Consider the following 14,790-nt stretch of genomic DNA (forward strand, 5'->3'; position numbering starts at 1 on the left):
AACACACAGTGAAGTGTACATGTCAGTATAACACACACAGAAGTGTACATGTCAGAATAACACACACAGGGGTGTAACATGTCAGTATAACACACACAGAAGTGTAGCATGTCAGTATAACACACACAGAAGTGTACATGTCAGTATAACACACACAGGAGTGTAGCATGTCAGTATAACACACAGAAGTGTACATGTCAGTATAACACACACAGATGTGAAGCATGTCAGTTTTAGTATGGGTCATTATCAAAATATACAGACTTTTGAAAAATGTAAAAAATGAGAAAATTATTGCCAAAAAGTTACTTTGATAGTCAAAAACAGATTTAACAAAAAATAAAGTTTAACATCCTAAAATTTGCAAACGTTGGAATCTACCATTTGGTTGATAAGTAGACTAAAATTAGATGAACTGTGAACATTTTGTTAGTGGTGTTACAAACATACAGTATTGGAAAAAATCTGAAATAAAAAAATGTAATTCTTTTGAAATGATGGACATAAAGTTTATATCAACTAACTTCATTTAAAGTTATCAGAATTAGAGAACAGAAAATATTTGACACATTTACATAGTGACCAACATAACATTTGAGACAATTAAAGTCTTGGTGTTGCGTAACAAATTTTTTATTTGAGCATTAAAAAGAAAACAACTGGATTTTTTTAGCGAAACATAAAAAAAGACATGACTACAAGTGCACTGGTGTTTTCGAATATTCATATATTATTGTCAGTTAATTTTATTTGGAACAAAATGTAAGTGTTACACCACTGATTATTATGTTTTACCGCTGATATAAAGGCTACATTACTGACCCAGCGATAATAATAAATAAGTGTGTTAAATTTCGTAATATAAAGTAATTTCTATTTTGGATTGCATTTAATTAAAACATGATAAATTTGCCCTTAAATAAAAGATTTCGAGCTTCATTTTTTCATAACCTGAAGATTGACACACTGTTACACCACTTATAATCAATGTTACACCACTGACAGAAAAATGACATGTAGATGTTTTTCACATGAATTTACTCATTCTTTGATGTTATATTTCTGTTTCTATCGGCACCCACACACTATCGTCCACCTTGTACCGAGTTCCAACTTTCTTTGGCTCATCAACCTAACAACATCGTCAAAACTATACCAGCTCATACCAATCATACATTTTGGACAATAAAATTGAGATTTCTACAATTTTCTCCCAAATCATTGCATACAAAACACAAACACTTCCTCTTTGTCTATATGTTTGTTGATTTTAGTTTAACATAGAAAGGAATGTAAAATGAATGCTAAATATCTTAATAGACAATATAAGTAATTAAAAAAATAGACTTTTTAATAAAAATAAAATGTAGATAATCAAATTTCTTTATTTAAAAAAAAAATGGTTTTTTACTTTGATCTTTTAATCAAGTATAAATTTATGCATGCCGTCCCAATAGGACTGCCCGTGATTGGCGAAATAATGAATATATAAAAAACATCTCATTATTTTGTGTGTTTATTTCGTTGATGTGTTTGCCCTTATCATCCATTAAAATCAAGAACAGAATATTTTTTTCACATTGTGAAATGCATTAAGAGAGATAACTCTAGGTAAACAGACAGTTCTCTTACTCAACTGTGACTAAACATATAAACTAATCAAGCAAAAAAAGGGTAATATTAATTTTTCAGTTTAACTTGTGTGTTTGGGAGGGTCCGAGGAATATTTTTTTTTTTTTATATAATTTACTGTCATGGTGTGAATGAACAAATTTTTAATTTTCCCCCGCGCATGGGGATGGCCATGAATATTTTGTAGAATTAAAGTAAACATAATTTTTAGACTTAAAGTAAACATAATTTTAAGAATTAAATAAATATACGCAAACAGAAGGGCCCCATTCCAGAGAGAGAGAGAGAGAGAGAGAGAGAGAGAGAGAGAGAGAGAGAGAGAGAGACTGGCGCGAAAATTGATAAGTCGAGAACTTCCGGTACATTTTGTTACGATGATAGACTCATGGAGGGACTTTCGGATTTCTCTTCAGATTATAAAGTATGTTTTTTTTTTTATCCCTATTCATATTCATAGAAAAGTTGAATGGAATTTATAACATTGCTTGTTAATTGTATGAACAGAGTGCATCAAGAAAATAATACAGTGTTTAAACAGTTAATATCGTGGGATTTAAAAAATGTGTGATGTGCAGCAGATTTCTTTGTTCAACTGCCGAACCGACCATTTCGTTGCGTTTCTTTGGGAAAACTCGGAGCCAAAAGCAGGTGGAGTTCCACTTTTTTATAAATATCATATTAGGATATACATATTGTTCAGTTATTGTAAAATTTAGTTCTAGTTTTTAGTTATTTTCTGTTTTTATCGGTATTAAACATGTGAATGCGCATATTATACTCGGTACATAGGCATATAGATATCTAGTGAGAGGGGCGTTGCGGCATGGCTATTCTCTTGAATTACCCATGGGTAAATGCTTTTGTTAAATATTTTGATTATGATAAACTGTTTCTTCTTGCTTGTTCAGTTTGTTTGTCATTGGAGAATTTTACTAAAAAGCTTGAAAAAAACCCCCCAAAAAGCAACGTTACATCATGTTTAAAATTCCCTTGACTGAAATAAATGCTATTTTAATAATGTGACATCAAGTAATATACTGAGAGTGGAAATGTTTAGAAAAGGTCTGTAATAGCTTTAAGTATTGCAGCTGCTTATTTTTTTTTAAAGGATGAAATTGCTTTCTGCGTAGAAAACAGAATTATGCTTATTTATTTCTAATGTCTGGGTCAAACAAAGACAAATTTTATATAAATAATTGCCATTTAAAGACATGAAATGAAATAGGCATGCCAATACATTGGATGAAGCATGTAATTTAAATGACATTTTTAATTGATAATTGATTTACCAATGAATGAAATAACATTTTCTCAAACTATAAAAAGATATATCCATATAAAAACATAACTGGTTAAAAGCAGCTAAATCCAGAGAAGAAAGTCTTGTAATACCAACAGTTAAATGCTACAGGTTTAAAAGTATTTTTTATCTGCTTACTGGGCAAATGGCCAGCGATCTTTGGAGAAATAATTCCCTCTTTTGGCACTTTTGAATTAGTAACTTAAGCTTATAGAAATCATTTTCTTTACTCTATACAAGTAGTTAGATAGACATTAAACTTCAAAAACATATGTGATGTATTTGATAATTTTGTTTTAAACTGATAGCTTGATGACTATCCAATTGTTAAGGATTATTGTGGTAGGTTATATGCCATCTGACCCATGTCATGTGATGATTGCGTCATTGTGTTTTGTAGACAAAGAGTAAATCAACATGAAGCAGTGTTACATTAAATCTGAATTGGACAGTTAACCACCAGGACTAGCAAAATGTAAGTACACAGTCAAACCTCGTCATAAAAATCTCCCCACTTCATTCACTGGTCAGTGATCAGATCATCCATGTGTAAAGATTATGAAACAGTTCTTTATTAATAATATGAAGTACCAGTAGTAATTACTTTAATTAGATACAATAATGAATTAAACATTTTTTGTCAATCTTTTTTTTTTTAATTATATATTATATACATAAATACATCTCAGTTTCCTAAAGAAAATAATTTGTTGAAATCCAGCTTTCATCAGAATTAAGATAAGTCAATCAGAAGAATAATAACTAGAAATCCTTTGTGTCAGTTATTTAACATTCTCATGCTGTCATGAAATAGAGCTGTAAGCTTTTAACTTGTACTGATTTTTTATAGCAATAAGTTATCAAATCATTTACAATATATATGAATTGTACCTCAATAATGATATTTCTGAAACTTGTTGATTTGTTCAATGGTAGGTCAACTCATAGAGGGTAATAATTGCTGATCTTTCTGTCGTCAATACAGAGAATCAGATAATGCTTTTCTTTATTATTTTTTTTTTTTGTGGCTGTGGATTTAAACATGCTTATAATTGTGTGTGTTATAAAACTGCTACTAAGGCCTACTTGGTTGCGGGTGACTTGTTAAATTAACTGATAATTTTTATGAATAGTGGTTTCCAAAAATATCTCTAAATTACCAATTTCAAAGGCATGAAAGTAAATTTTATGTATGACGTGTACACAAATGCACCCCAAAAAAAAAAAAAAGACAAAAAAGCTTCACATTTTCAACTACTGTCATCTATACTTTACTTTAAAAACAATTAAAACTTCAGAGTATGTCTGAAGTGTTAGATTACAGATTTGTTCAATATTTTAAATGTTTGCAAAATGAATGATTTTTAATGATAGAGGCTTTTGTTTAGTTCATTTATGTACAAAGAATTGGGTATAAATTATGAAATCAGCAAGGGACTTTGTACTAAACAAATTAGCCATGTAAGTGGTGTGTGCCTAAAGACTTTTGTATAGGGCTCTGGATAACCAAGGAAAGATTTTGTTGTGTGATTTTTATTAACTCTTCTGATTAAGGGATAAACTTTAATCTGTTTTACAGAACAATAAATTTATATAGGATATTGTGGTTAAAGCATTAATTTTACAGATTGCAATGAAAGTAAAGAAGAAACAAATAAAAGACAAAAATAAATATTTTTTCCTCAAAACACTAAAACATCAATTAAGGAACATGAAATTTTAATTACCAACATTTCATGATTTATAAATGATGTTGTAACTTGTGCAGTGTATTGAAGCATGTTCTCCTGTTTTGTAGGTTAACAACTGTGCTGGGAAGCTTAGCCAGCTTCTCCAAGATCTCGGGGAGCAGCGACGATGACTGGATAGACCGCCTCAACCACCTGTGGACTGTGGTGCTCATGACCTTGTTTGCGGTGGTGACCTCCTCCGGACAGTATGCAGGGAACCCCATTGAATGCTGGGTACCTGCCGAGTTTACCAGCGCATACACAAGTTATGCCAAATCTTACTGTTGGATTTCCAATACGTATTATGTACCTCAGGAGGAACCAATTCCACACAGGATATCAGACAGGTACAATCAAGAATTAACTTACTACCAGTGGGTACCCATCATTCTGATGTTTCAGGCACTTATGTTTAAAGTTCCCAATATTGTTTGGCGAATGATGAATGGACAGTCTGGTGTGAACATGGAAAGGATAATTGCCCTCTCCGAAAATGGAATGATGGGAGATCCAGATGACAGAATGAAAAATATCTCGCACCTTGCCAAGTACTTGAACCGCTGGATTGAGACTCATCGAGAATACAGATACAACTTCATCGTAAAGATGCGGGAGAAATATTCAAACGTGCTTTGTTTTTGCTGTGGAAAAAGAGATGGCACTTTTCTGACGGGGTTCTATATTTTTATCAAGTTTTTGTACTGTGCCAATGTTGTAGGACAGTTTTTCATTCTGAATGCCTTTATGGCTACCGATTTCAATATGTTTGGTTTTGAAGTGATTGAAAATTTCATTTACGACAGAAATTGGAGGGAATCTCCTAGATTTCCCAGGGTAACTTTATGTGACTTCAAAATCCGCCAACTCGCAAATGTTCAGACTTTCACCGTGCAATGTGTATTGCCAATCAACCTATTTAATGAAAAAATATTCATATTTTTATGGTTTTGGTTTTTTATTGTTGCCGCTTTGTCTTTTGGAAACCTTTTCCATTGGATATACCAAATCGTATTCGGAGAAAATAAAGTCACCTATGTCCGAAAATATCTCAAAGTAGCCGGTGAAATTCACACTAACTTTGACAAAAAATTGTCCAGAAAGTTTGCAGAACATTATTTGCGGTCAGATGGCATCTTTGTTTTAAGGATGGTGGGTAAGAATACATCTGCCATGTTTATGACGGATCTGGTTCAGTTACTGTGGAAGACTTTCAAGGAGGAGCACTGTTCGATGAAGAACGGAGTGACCGAGGTGGAGGAGACGCCGCTAATGAACGGAAACTGCCAGATGGGGGATATGGAGCCGCCATCTCTCAAAAGTAAACTGTAATATACTGTGGTCTCGGTGTCTATTCCACAATTCCAGTCGATTGTCTCACCATTTTTAATTGATTACCCATCCTGTATTTTCATTGAGTGAAAATCTCTTTAAGACTTACCGTACATTATGTGTAGTTCATGGTATTCGATTTTTTTATAGTAATTAGTTAATATTTTGTATGTAGATTTCACATCCTGTGTTCTCATTTTTCAGTGAGGCTGCCTCTAAAACATTACCCTACCCCAACACATGGTTAAAACATTGGGTTCATTGCTAGGAAAATAAACTTTTTTTTACACAATAACTAAATAGTTCATGAATAAAGATCTGCATATAACTTATTAATGGCTTTAAAAAAATGTTATGCTGTGATTTTGTACAAAATTAGAACCGTTTTAACAAGAGCTTGGACTTTCTGTGGGATGTTACTATCTAGTTTGCTCACCAAAACAAGCTGTCAAATATTGACCTGCTTTCTTCTAATTCGCTAAGAGAGGTTCATAGACTGTCAAAACCGGAAAGTTTTTTGCCAATATCTGCTCTGCTGAGTGAAATTGGCGGTGTTTCAGCGAAATATACATCTCCGGGTGAAGTCGGGCAAGTGTCATTGCATTCAATATATTCATATCTATTAGCCAATGACTGGACAGTTAATCATAAGTAGACCCCGCCTTCATCAAATCGGAGTTTGTCACGTACTGCCCAAAGTCCAAGCTCTTGATAAAACGGTTCTGTCTGGAGTTGGGTACTGATATATCAGTCATTTAGGAGAGGGCAAACATTGTTTAGAGGTGGTCTGATACTGAGGTTTCGTTGTTGTTGCCTTCAGTGCCTTATGTTATTTTTGTTCTAGTCAATAGCAGGTGCTCCTTATTAGAGAATAACTTTATTAAGTGGCTCTGTCAAATGTTGTGAGAATGCTTGTTTAGTTGAATATGCATAATATTTTTGTAGAATTTTATTTTTTCTATAAAACAGTCTGAATTTACAAACTATGGATCTGTTGAAATAATTTATTTTTGTTTTTGATTTGACACACATTTGTATTATTATATCTAATTGGGCATTGTTCTTGTGCTGTGAAGTTTAGTATATAGGTTGTTATATTATAAAGTTCACATTAGTCACAAGTACTTTTACACAGCCCTTCCCCTGCACTTAGTCGGACAATCACTGCCATAGCTAGTCATTACTCGGGCATTTCTTCTTTATTTGGGCATTGCCGTATACAAGCCCTTTTTTCAATGGCATAATAAATAAAGCATTCCGTTTTACAAAATTCTAAAGATAGCATTCCAGCGCTTTTTGAAACAACCATTTAATTTACTTGGCTTCATAAATTTGTTTTATTATTAGATTTTCCTATATAGACTCAGTAATGAAATAGAATTAAAATCTTACTAAATTGGCCTACCTAAATTCTGAATGATTAAAGAAAAGGGATTTATATTAACTGCTATTATATTTAATACAAGATCAATAGAAAGCTAACAAATCTTATTCTTTTGTTCCCTACATAAACTCTTTACTGTTGGAGAATAAAAGTACGTTGGCTCTGTTTACAGTCGTGACACAGTAGGATTTAATTAAAGTACATGATGTTAATTGTCGGTCTTGTATAGAGGAAAAAACAAATCAAAATGAGAAAAACCCATGTCTTGTCAATTTCTAAGGATGCATATGTTTCATTTTATGTATGTTTAATTTTTGCAACAGAACCAAGAGGAAATTGGTTAAGTTCTGAGTGATATGTTACAAGTATTTGTTCTGTAAACAACGAGACTGCGGTAACTGCTGTGTTGCATCAGTAACATGATTGTCTCAAGTGTCACTCTTCCTGCTCTTAATCAGAAGTACGTACTAATGGGGTGACCAGTAGATGACGGGGAGGAATTATACTGACTACGTCCTCACAGCAGCACTGAGCAGACATTGTACCAACCAGTACATTGTATTTTACTTGGGTTCCAACTCAAGATAGATCTATCAGATTAAACTCAGAATGGTCATATGATCCTTTTGTGTGATAATCTCGACACAAATCATTATTCAATCATTAAAGCTGAAAGGCTTTAATCTGCTCATCAGCTAGTATTATATTTGACTACTTTAATTATCAGTATCTGTTTGTAATGGGGAATTTCTGCTTGTATCCACCTAAGTGATCCGTTAGGTAAATCAAAGCTCCTTTGGTTTTTAAAGACATAGTTCAATTTGGTAAGAGATTAAGTTTACATGGTTATTGGCAGTCAATTCTTTATTACCAGTCAATTCTTTATTACCAGTACATGGGTTTTAATATGTTATTTCAAAAGATTTAGTACACTAGAGGTTTCTTTTCTTTTTGAATGTAATGTTAATAAAAATGTGCAAATACATGTATGACTGTAGCTACATATTGCGTGCAAATATGAAACATGAAGCAGTAAATGGATGCAAGTGTTACGGTGTTAAGAGGTGCAATATTGTTGTTACTGAAGAAAACCCTGAATTTGTGGAGTGTTTCAAACCAGAATGATCTCAGCTTGTAGCGACTTGTAAAACAAAATCTGTAACACATGGGTTTGATTTGAACTCCACTGAAGGGACTTCTCAAAATTACAAATACTCAACATGTGCAAGATCTCCACATCCTATGATGGGGCGTTTTTCTTGGCTCTATTTATGATTTGCATGCAACAGTACTCAGCTTGCAGGTTGATGTTACTGTGACATGTTCAGTGGATATGGAACAAGTTGATTACAGTGACCTTTTAGATTGATGTTGAAGTTGTGTATGTAAATGTCAGATTGTGAATGGTCACAGCAAGTGATGATTTGTTGTGCAGAATAGCTCCAAATTGATGTCAGTTTGTTGTTCTTGTTGTATGAATGACCTAGTTTTAGTACAGACATGTACAGTACAGATATTATGGAAAATGAGTTTGGACCAATACCTATGACATTCACCAAAATGTTGCTCAATAAATCTTGCATAAAATTGAACAAGTGTTATGTGTTCTTATACACCATAAAATTGTTGTACCAATGTACCTGCTGTTTCCTCTTATATGTCTACTTATCTGTTCCTCAGTCTAATCTTTGGAAAGAAGGAATATGATACATCATTTTTCTGCCAAGTATAGGATGTATACTACATGTATTAGAGAGTTTTAAATATGGCAATCAATATTTGATTACATTATATAAATCAAAAGTTAATAAAAATGTAGGCATCTAGAAGACTAGAATCACTCCTGGTCCATGCACGAGTCGGGAACAATGTGAACACATGGAGGAGGGCGACATGATGGTATAAATGACCCACTAGTTATTGACCTGGATGATAAATCTATAATTTTGAGGTCTTTCTCTACTGACCTCTCTGTATTACTCATTAGTTTAGGTTCAGTCATTGTTGAGGTCAAATAACTCTTAGTATAAGCACTGATTCATGGCTTAATACTGTAGTAGGAAAGGAGGAATGAGTATATAAATACAACGAAAACATATGGCTGGACCGGGAATCGAACCCGGGACCCCTGCAACTCTAGTCAGGAGCTCTACCACTGAGCTACCTAGGCCGATATCCACGCTCCATATAACCCCAACTACTACAATACTTTGGGTTGTTGATTGACCTAATAAAGAAAATTAGGGTGCGTACAAATTTATTTCTTGCTGTAGACATAGTTTAAGGCCTTAGGAGTACATGTATTTGATATATTTTTTAATTAGGTGGGAGGACAATAGACTGTGAAACACTCGAGAAGTCAGTATTAAAGTAAAGTAGCTAATTTTCCCCAAATAACTTGGCATACTCAACAATGCATTTAGTGACTTCAGCATTGTTACATGTACGAAGCATTGCAGTAAAACTAATACAAGGCAGAGGAGGGGAAGGGGAGGTGGGTCATTTAATTCCACCCACACACACACCTCTTGGTATCTGGCTACTTTTTCCTGTGGGTGGGGATTTCCTATTCTGTGTGTATGGTACTCAGGATTTCATAATGTAAAACATGTTTGGTTGCATTACAATTTGTTGAATACAAATTTTTGTGGATTTTTTGTGTGTTGAGCTAACCCCAAAAATGCAATGTTCATTAAAATGCAATGTCCAATGACATAATGTATGTACATAGATACATGTAGTATCAATGGCCATGTATTAACTTATTCTAGAATCGCTTAATCCACGAAAATAGATACCACAAAAATTAATGAAAACAAAGATAGCTAGTATATAAAAGAAAACTACAAAATATTTACTATTGGCATGTTGTAATCAGGAAATGCTTGTATTCTCAGTGCGTGCTTCTTTGACATTTCTGGACAATGGAATTCAGACAAAAGTTGTTTCCTTGTGCAATAAAACCTCAACTTCACAACACAGAGGTCAGAGAAGGCCGCGACTTCTTAAATAAAATGGTGGACCTTTTCTGTGATCTAGCACGACCTGTAATTAATATCTTACACCTGAACATGGGAAATGAACACTCAATGTATATATAAAATCAGCAAACCAAAGGATGGGGGGACTCCACTGTCATCACCCAACAAGGTAAGGAGATGGTCCTTCTGTTTCCAAAGATGTCATCATCTTTGTTGATGATTTTTTATGGTTTATTAATAAGGAATATCTATGTATGACTATCATTATTGTGATCTTTTTAGGTACATGTATAACAGAAAATTTCGATTAAGTTTTGTTAGCAAATTATAAGCAATAACACACTTGAGTTTTAGTTAATTAAACCAAATTATTTACAAATGATAATCAGTATTTTTCTAGATTTCATCTCTGATAAATGACAGTAATTTGCTAGTACATCAATTGATAATATATTGAAATGTTAGTAGGACAGACAGATGAAGGGATATTAATGAAACTACATGCATGGATACCCCGTTCTAATCATTGAAACTTGCAATATGTAAGAAAAAATTGGCAAAAAATAATTTTCTAACCATACAGAGTGATTCTGTTTCAACTAGTACTGTTGGTCAATTTTTTGGGAGAGTTTAATTTGTAAAACTGGTACTGGAAACAGTATCAAAAAATGGTCATTCCATGAAAGATGCAATTTAACATTGAAAGCCTTTCAGGCACCATGTCACTAGATACCCTCTGGAGCCTTTCTTTGGTGGCCTGCAGTTTGATCCTCACTGTGCAGGGGGGATATGAAGGCAGTTCTAAGGGAAGATATGATGACAGACCTAGGGTGGGATACGATGACAGAGTTAGGGTGGGGTATGAAGGCAGACCCAGGGTCATGCTGGGGGAGACCCCTCTGGCAGGGATCATCCGACCGGTGCCATTAGGAAGCCTGGTCCCGACCTTTCACTCCCAGTGCTGTCCTTGCCCTGCAGTCAACAGGATCTACCCCGATAGATATCATGTGATCAATGGGAACCAGGCACCCCCACCCCTCATTGATCTACCCTCATTTAATGGTATGGAATATACAGCAACCTGGAAGTATTCTATACATTTATCTATAACTTAACTTAAAATCAACTGCATGATTGAATATTTTTACATTTAAATTAACTTATTGATTTGGACCTTGTTTTCCAGCAGGTGCCCCCTTTTTGCTGTCACCTCCTTCAAAACCTGTACCAGTGCCATCAGAGGTGGAGCCCACTCCTGAATCAAACGAAGGACCAAACGGTGGTGGTGATCGCTGAGTCCCTATTTATCATACAGTAACGACTACAGCATCAAGGGAGAGCTGTCCATTGCAGCAAATTGACCCAATATAGGATCTTGCTCTGTTTCGACTCAAAGATGGATGGGATTTTTAATTTTTATACCAGTATTGTTCTTGTAAATGAATAATATGCAAACTAATAGCAATATTGATAATAATTTATTAAATAATACTCTAACTTACAAAAAATGAAAGGTTTTGTTTTCTTCCGATCACTTCACTACAGCTACTCATCTGTATTATTATAACAATTACATCCACTTATCAATAAACTATCTTTTTTCTTTATTCCAGGAAAAATCTCAGTTAAAAAATTCTATAAATTAAATAAAAGATTATTACAATTAGCAAAGGGCAATCACTTGGTGTTTTCATGCACCTAGCAGTGAGTTAATAGTGTTGCTAATGTAAATGTCTATATTACAAACAATATCACTCTAGTAAACAAGCTATATTTCAAATGCAAATCACAAATACCATAAGATTTTTTACAGCCAAAGACATGAAATTATAAAAAAAATTGCCCTTCTTTTGCTCTAATCAATAAAGGAATTTGAACAAATGTACAATAATAAAAATTGAGGAATAAAATTCTTTGAACCTAGAGAAATGTTGTTTTGCATAAGTTTGAGGAAATGTTTACAGAGTTTCACTCTACATTAAGTCGATGCTAACTAAAACCAGATGATGTCAAATATCTCCCTGAATCTGAAATCTGATCACTCAAAGAGCCTGGGAAATTGTTTGTCGAGTCAGAGTCAAGGAGATACTGCAGATACTGCAGGGACTATAAATAGTGTGATCATAATGTAGGCATAAGAACACCCCTAACTACAAGCCAACAAATGCTGAACTCCTGGAACTGAAAGGTGACTATAGCACATGACAAGCCAGCTAAAACAATCTTTATTTAACAAAATTAATGATGAAGAAAATAATTAATATAATCTAGAGCATTTTATATTCATGTACACACTGAACCACACAAATTGAACTGATCTTGTACAAAATTGAGAAGAGGTAGATAGAATGAAAAGTTCTTTCCAGTAGATCAAGGCATTATTGGTTCACCCTCAACATCCTATTGAAAAGGGACCCACGGGACAGTGCTTATCATAGATACACTACAAAATGTAATGGGACCGTACACTCAAATCTAAGCTGTTATGATAAAATGATTCCTGTTTACCTACATATTGCATAATCTGAGTATTCTTGAGTTTACTGAATAACCAGTTTGAGCTTAATTACATTCTACGAACAGTTTTAATTTTGTAGATGGTATTTATGTGCTTCACATTTGTGAAATAAGTTATGAATATGCACAAAGTGTTACCAGTATTTAGTTAAGTGACTGAATGTAAAATGAAGCAAAAATAAATGACCTCAAGTAAATAGATATAAATCCAGGTAAATTATAATAGGTATGTATGCATCTGAATGTATTACCGATATAGAACATGAATCCCATACAGGACAGGTATAGCTTTCAAAGTAGCTGTAAAGATCCTTATAATTTTTATCCTACTGAAATCGGGAATAGTTCCAGTTATGTATTGTACAGCTGTAATGTTGACAGGTTAAACAGCAAACACCAGTCAGGGACCAAGACAATCATTCATCTTGAGAGATAGTTTTATAAGGGTGCCTTTCTGAGAGTCCTAGAACTAGAGTTATGTTTAAACAAATAGACATAGAGTTGGTCTAGGATCATATTGACATTGAAAGACCTAGCCTGGGTCAAAGATCATTAAGTATATACTGACTGAAAGACCTAGCCTGGGTCAAAGATCATTTAGTATACTGACTGAAAGACCTAACCTGGGTCAAGGGCCATTTAGTTTATACTGACAGAAAGACCTCATCTGAGTCAAGGGTCATTTAGTACATGTATATACTGACTGAAAGACTTAGCCTGGGTCAAAGGTTATTTACTATATACTGACTGAAATACCTAGCCTGGGTCAAAAATGATTTAGCATACTGACTGAAAGACCTAGTCTGGGTCAAGGATCATTTAGTTTATACTGACTGAAAGACTTAACCTGGGTCAAAGGTCAATAAGTATATACTGACTGACAGACCTAGTCTGGGTCAAAGGTCATTTAGTATATACTGACTGAAAGACCTAGCCTGGGTCAAGAATCATTTATTAACTGTGAGACCTAGCCTGAGACTTGGATGATGTATAGTATATGTAGTAACTGAAAGACCTAGATTTAGCACACAGACAAGCACCATCATCAGAGATAAATAGGAGGACTTCTGCTATTAGTACACAGAGAGATAAATGTAGACACCAGATGAAATTATTTATATTCCAGGCATCAATCTGCTTTTTACAATTAAATTTGACTTGAAAAATTACTTCCCACTTTTGAAATATAAAACAAAAATGTACAGAGCTATACATATGTATGGAACAAACATATACTTTTATCTAAACCCAACAAATATACCAGTAACCTTATATATCTCAGTTCAAAAATATATAATTCTTTACATTCATAATAGAGACATTCAATGAGAACCAGTTAACAATAAGTGTGGTTTGTAACAATGTCTATAGATTTGTGCTATAATTGTCGGAGTTGACAGATGACCCTGAGGGATTTCGCTGATGGTCCTGGAGTTTCACTTTCATTTCCTTGCTGATGCTCCCGGTGGAGCGCGGCTTGGGAATCAGAGGAGACGACACAGCTTTGTCATCATTGTTATCGTGGTCAACATTTTTTCGGTTATAAGGTTGCATTTCAATGTTGTCAACAACGACTCTGGAGTTGTTTTTGACAACACCAACGTGCACAGAATCGGGAGCGTCTCCATTGGTCAGACTAGTTTTATGATCTATCGAGTCTCTTTTCGTATCCTTGGGTTTGGATTTGTCTCCCTTTAGAATTGCTTTGGCCAGGTTGAACTTGGAGGATTTGGCTGCTGCCTTTGATGTGGTTGTTTCTATTGAATCTTCATCAATGGTTGCCAGTTTTGATGCATCTTCATCTTGTACAATGCTAATGTCATCTGCAAAGTAATCACTGGTCATTATATACTTAATCATGGAATACTATGGTTCAATTTCCTTGAATTTTATTGGTATATTATACCCATGAAATTT

The 14,790-nt window shown here is 34.1% G+C and overlaps 3 protein-coding genes across 7 annotated transcripts in view; 2 read left to right on the top strand and 1 right to left on the bottom strand.

Moving 5' to 3' along the window:
• Positions 1-1,977: 1,977 nt before the first annotated feature.
• On the top strand, positions 1,978-8,970 carry LOC105321682 (innexin unc-9). Of its 4 annotated transcripts, none has more exons than XM_011420072.4 (4): positions 2,037-2,053; positions 3,333-3,407; positions 3,869-3,883; positions 4,731-8,970. In XM_011420072.4, coding segments are annotated over exons 2-4 (1,278 nt in total). In that variant the 5' UTR covers positions 2,037-2,053; positions 3,333-3,405; the 3' UTR covers positions 5,992-8,970. The 4 variants fall into 4 exon arrangements, with proteins under 4 accessions (XP_019920200.2, XP_011418374.2, XP_019920199.2 ...); XM_020064640.3 differs by lacking the exon at positions 2,037-2,053 and adding an exon at positions 2,063-2,280; XM_020064641.3 differs by lacking the exon at positions 3,869-3,883 and having other exon boundaries at positions 1,978-2,053.
• Positions 8,971-9,872: 902 nt separating this feature from the next.
• LOC105321685 (uncharacterized) lies at positions 9,873-12,752 on the top strand. The gene is made up of 3 exons (XM_011420078.4): positions 9,873-10,525; positions 11,071-11,418; positions 11,543-12,752. The coding sequence occupies exons 2-3, from the start codon at positions 11,076-11,078 to the stop codon at positions 11,650-11,652; spliced, it is 453 nt and encodes a 150-aa protein (XP_011418380.2). The 5' UTR covers positions 9,873-10,525; positions 11,071-11,075; the 3' UTR covers positions 11,653-12,752.
• The window catches only part of LOC105321684 (hyccin), a 34,762-nt gene continuing 31,791 nt past the window's right edge, over positions 11,820-14,790 (bottom strand). For both annotated transcript variants that reach the window (XM_011420077.4, XM_066074582.1), the window contains exon 12: positions 11,820-14,696. In XM_011420077.4, the coding sequence (XP_011418379.2) occupies positions 14,239-14,696 (458 nt within the window). In that variant the 3' untranslated portion in view covers positions 11,820-14,238. The remainder of the gene's footprint in view (positions 14,697-14,790) is intronic.

The sequence above is a fragment of the Magallana gigas genome, chromosome 2 (genome assembly GCF_963853765.1).
Source record: "Magallana gigas chromosome 2, xbMagGiga1.1, whole genome shotgun sequence".
Taxonomy (NCBI): Eukaryota; Metazoa; Mollusca; class Bivalvia; order Ostreida; family Ostreidae; genus Magallana; species Magallana gigas.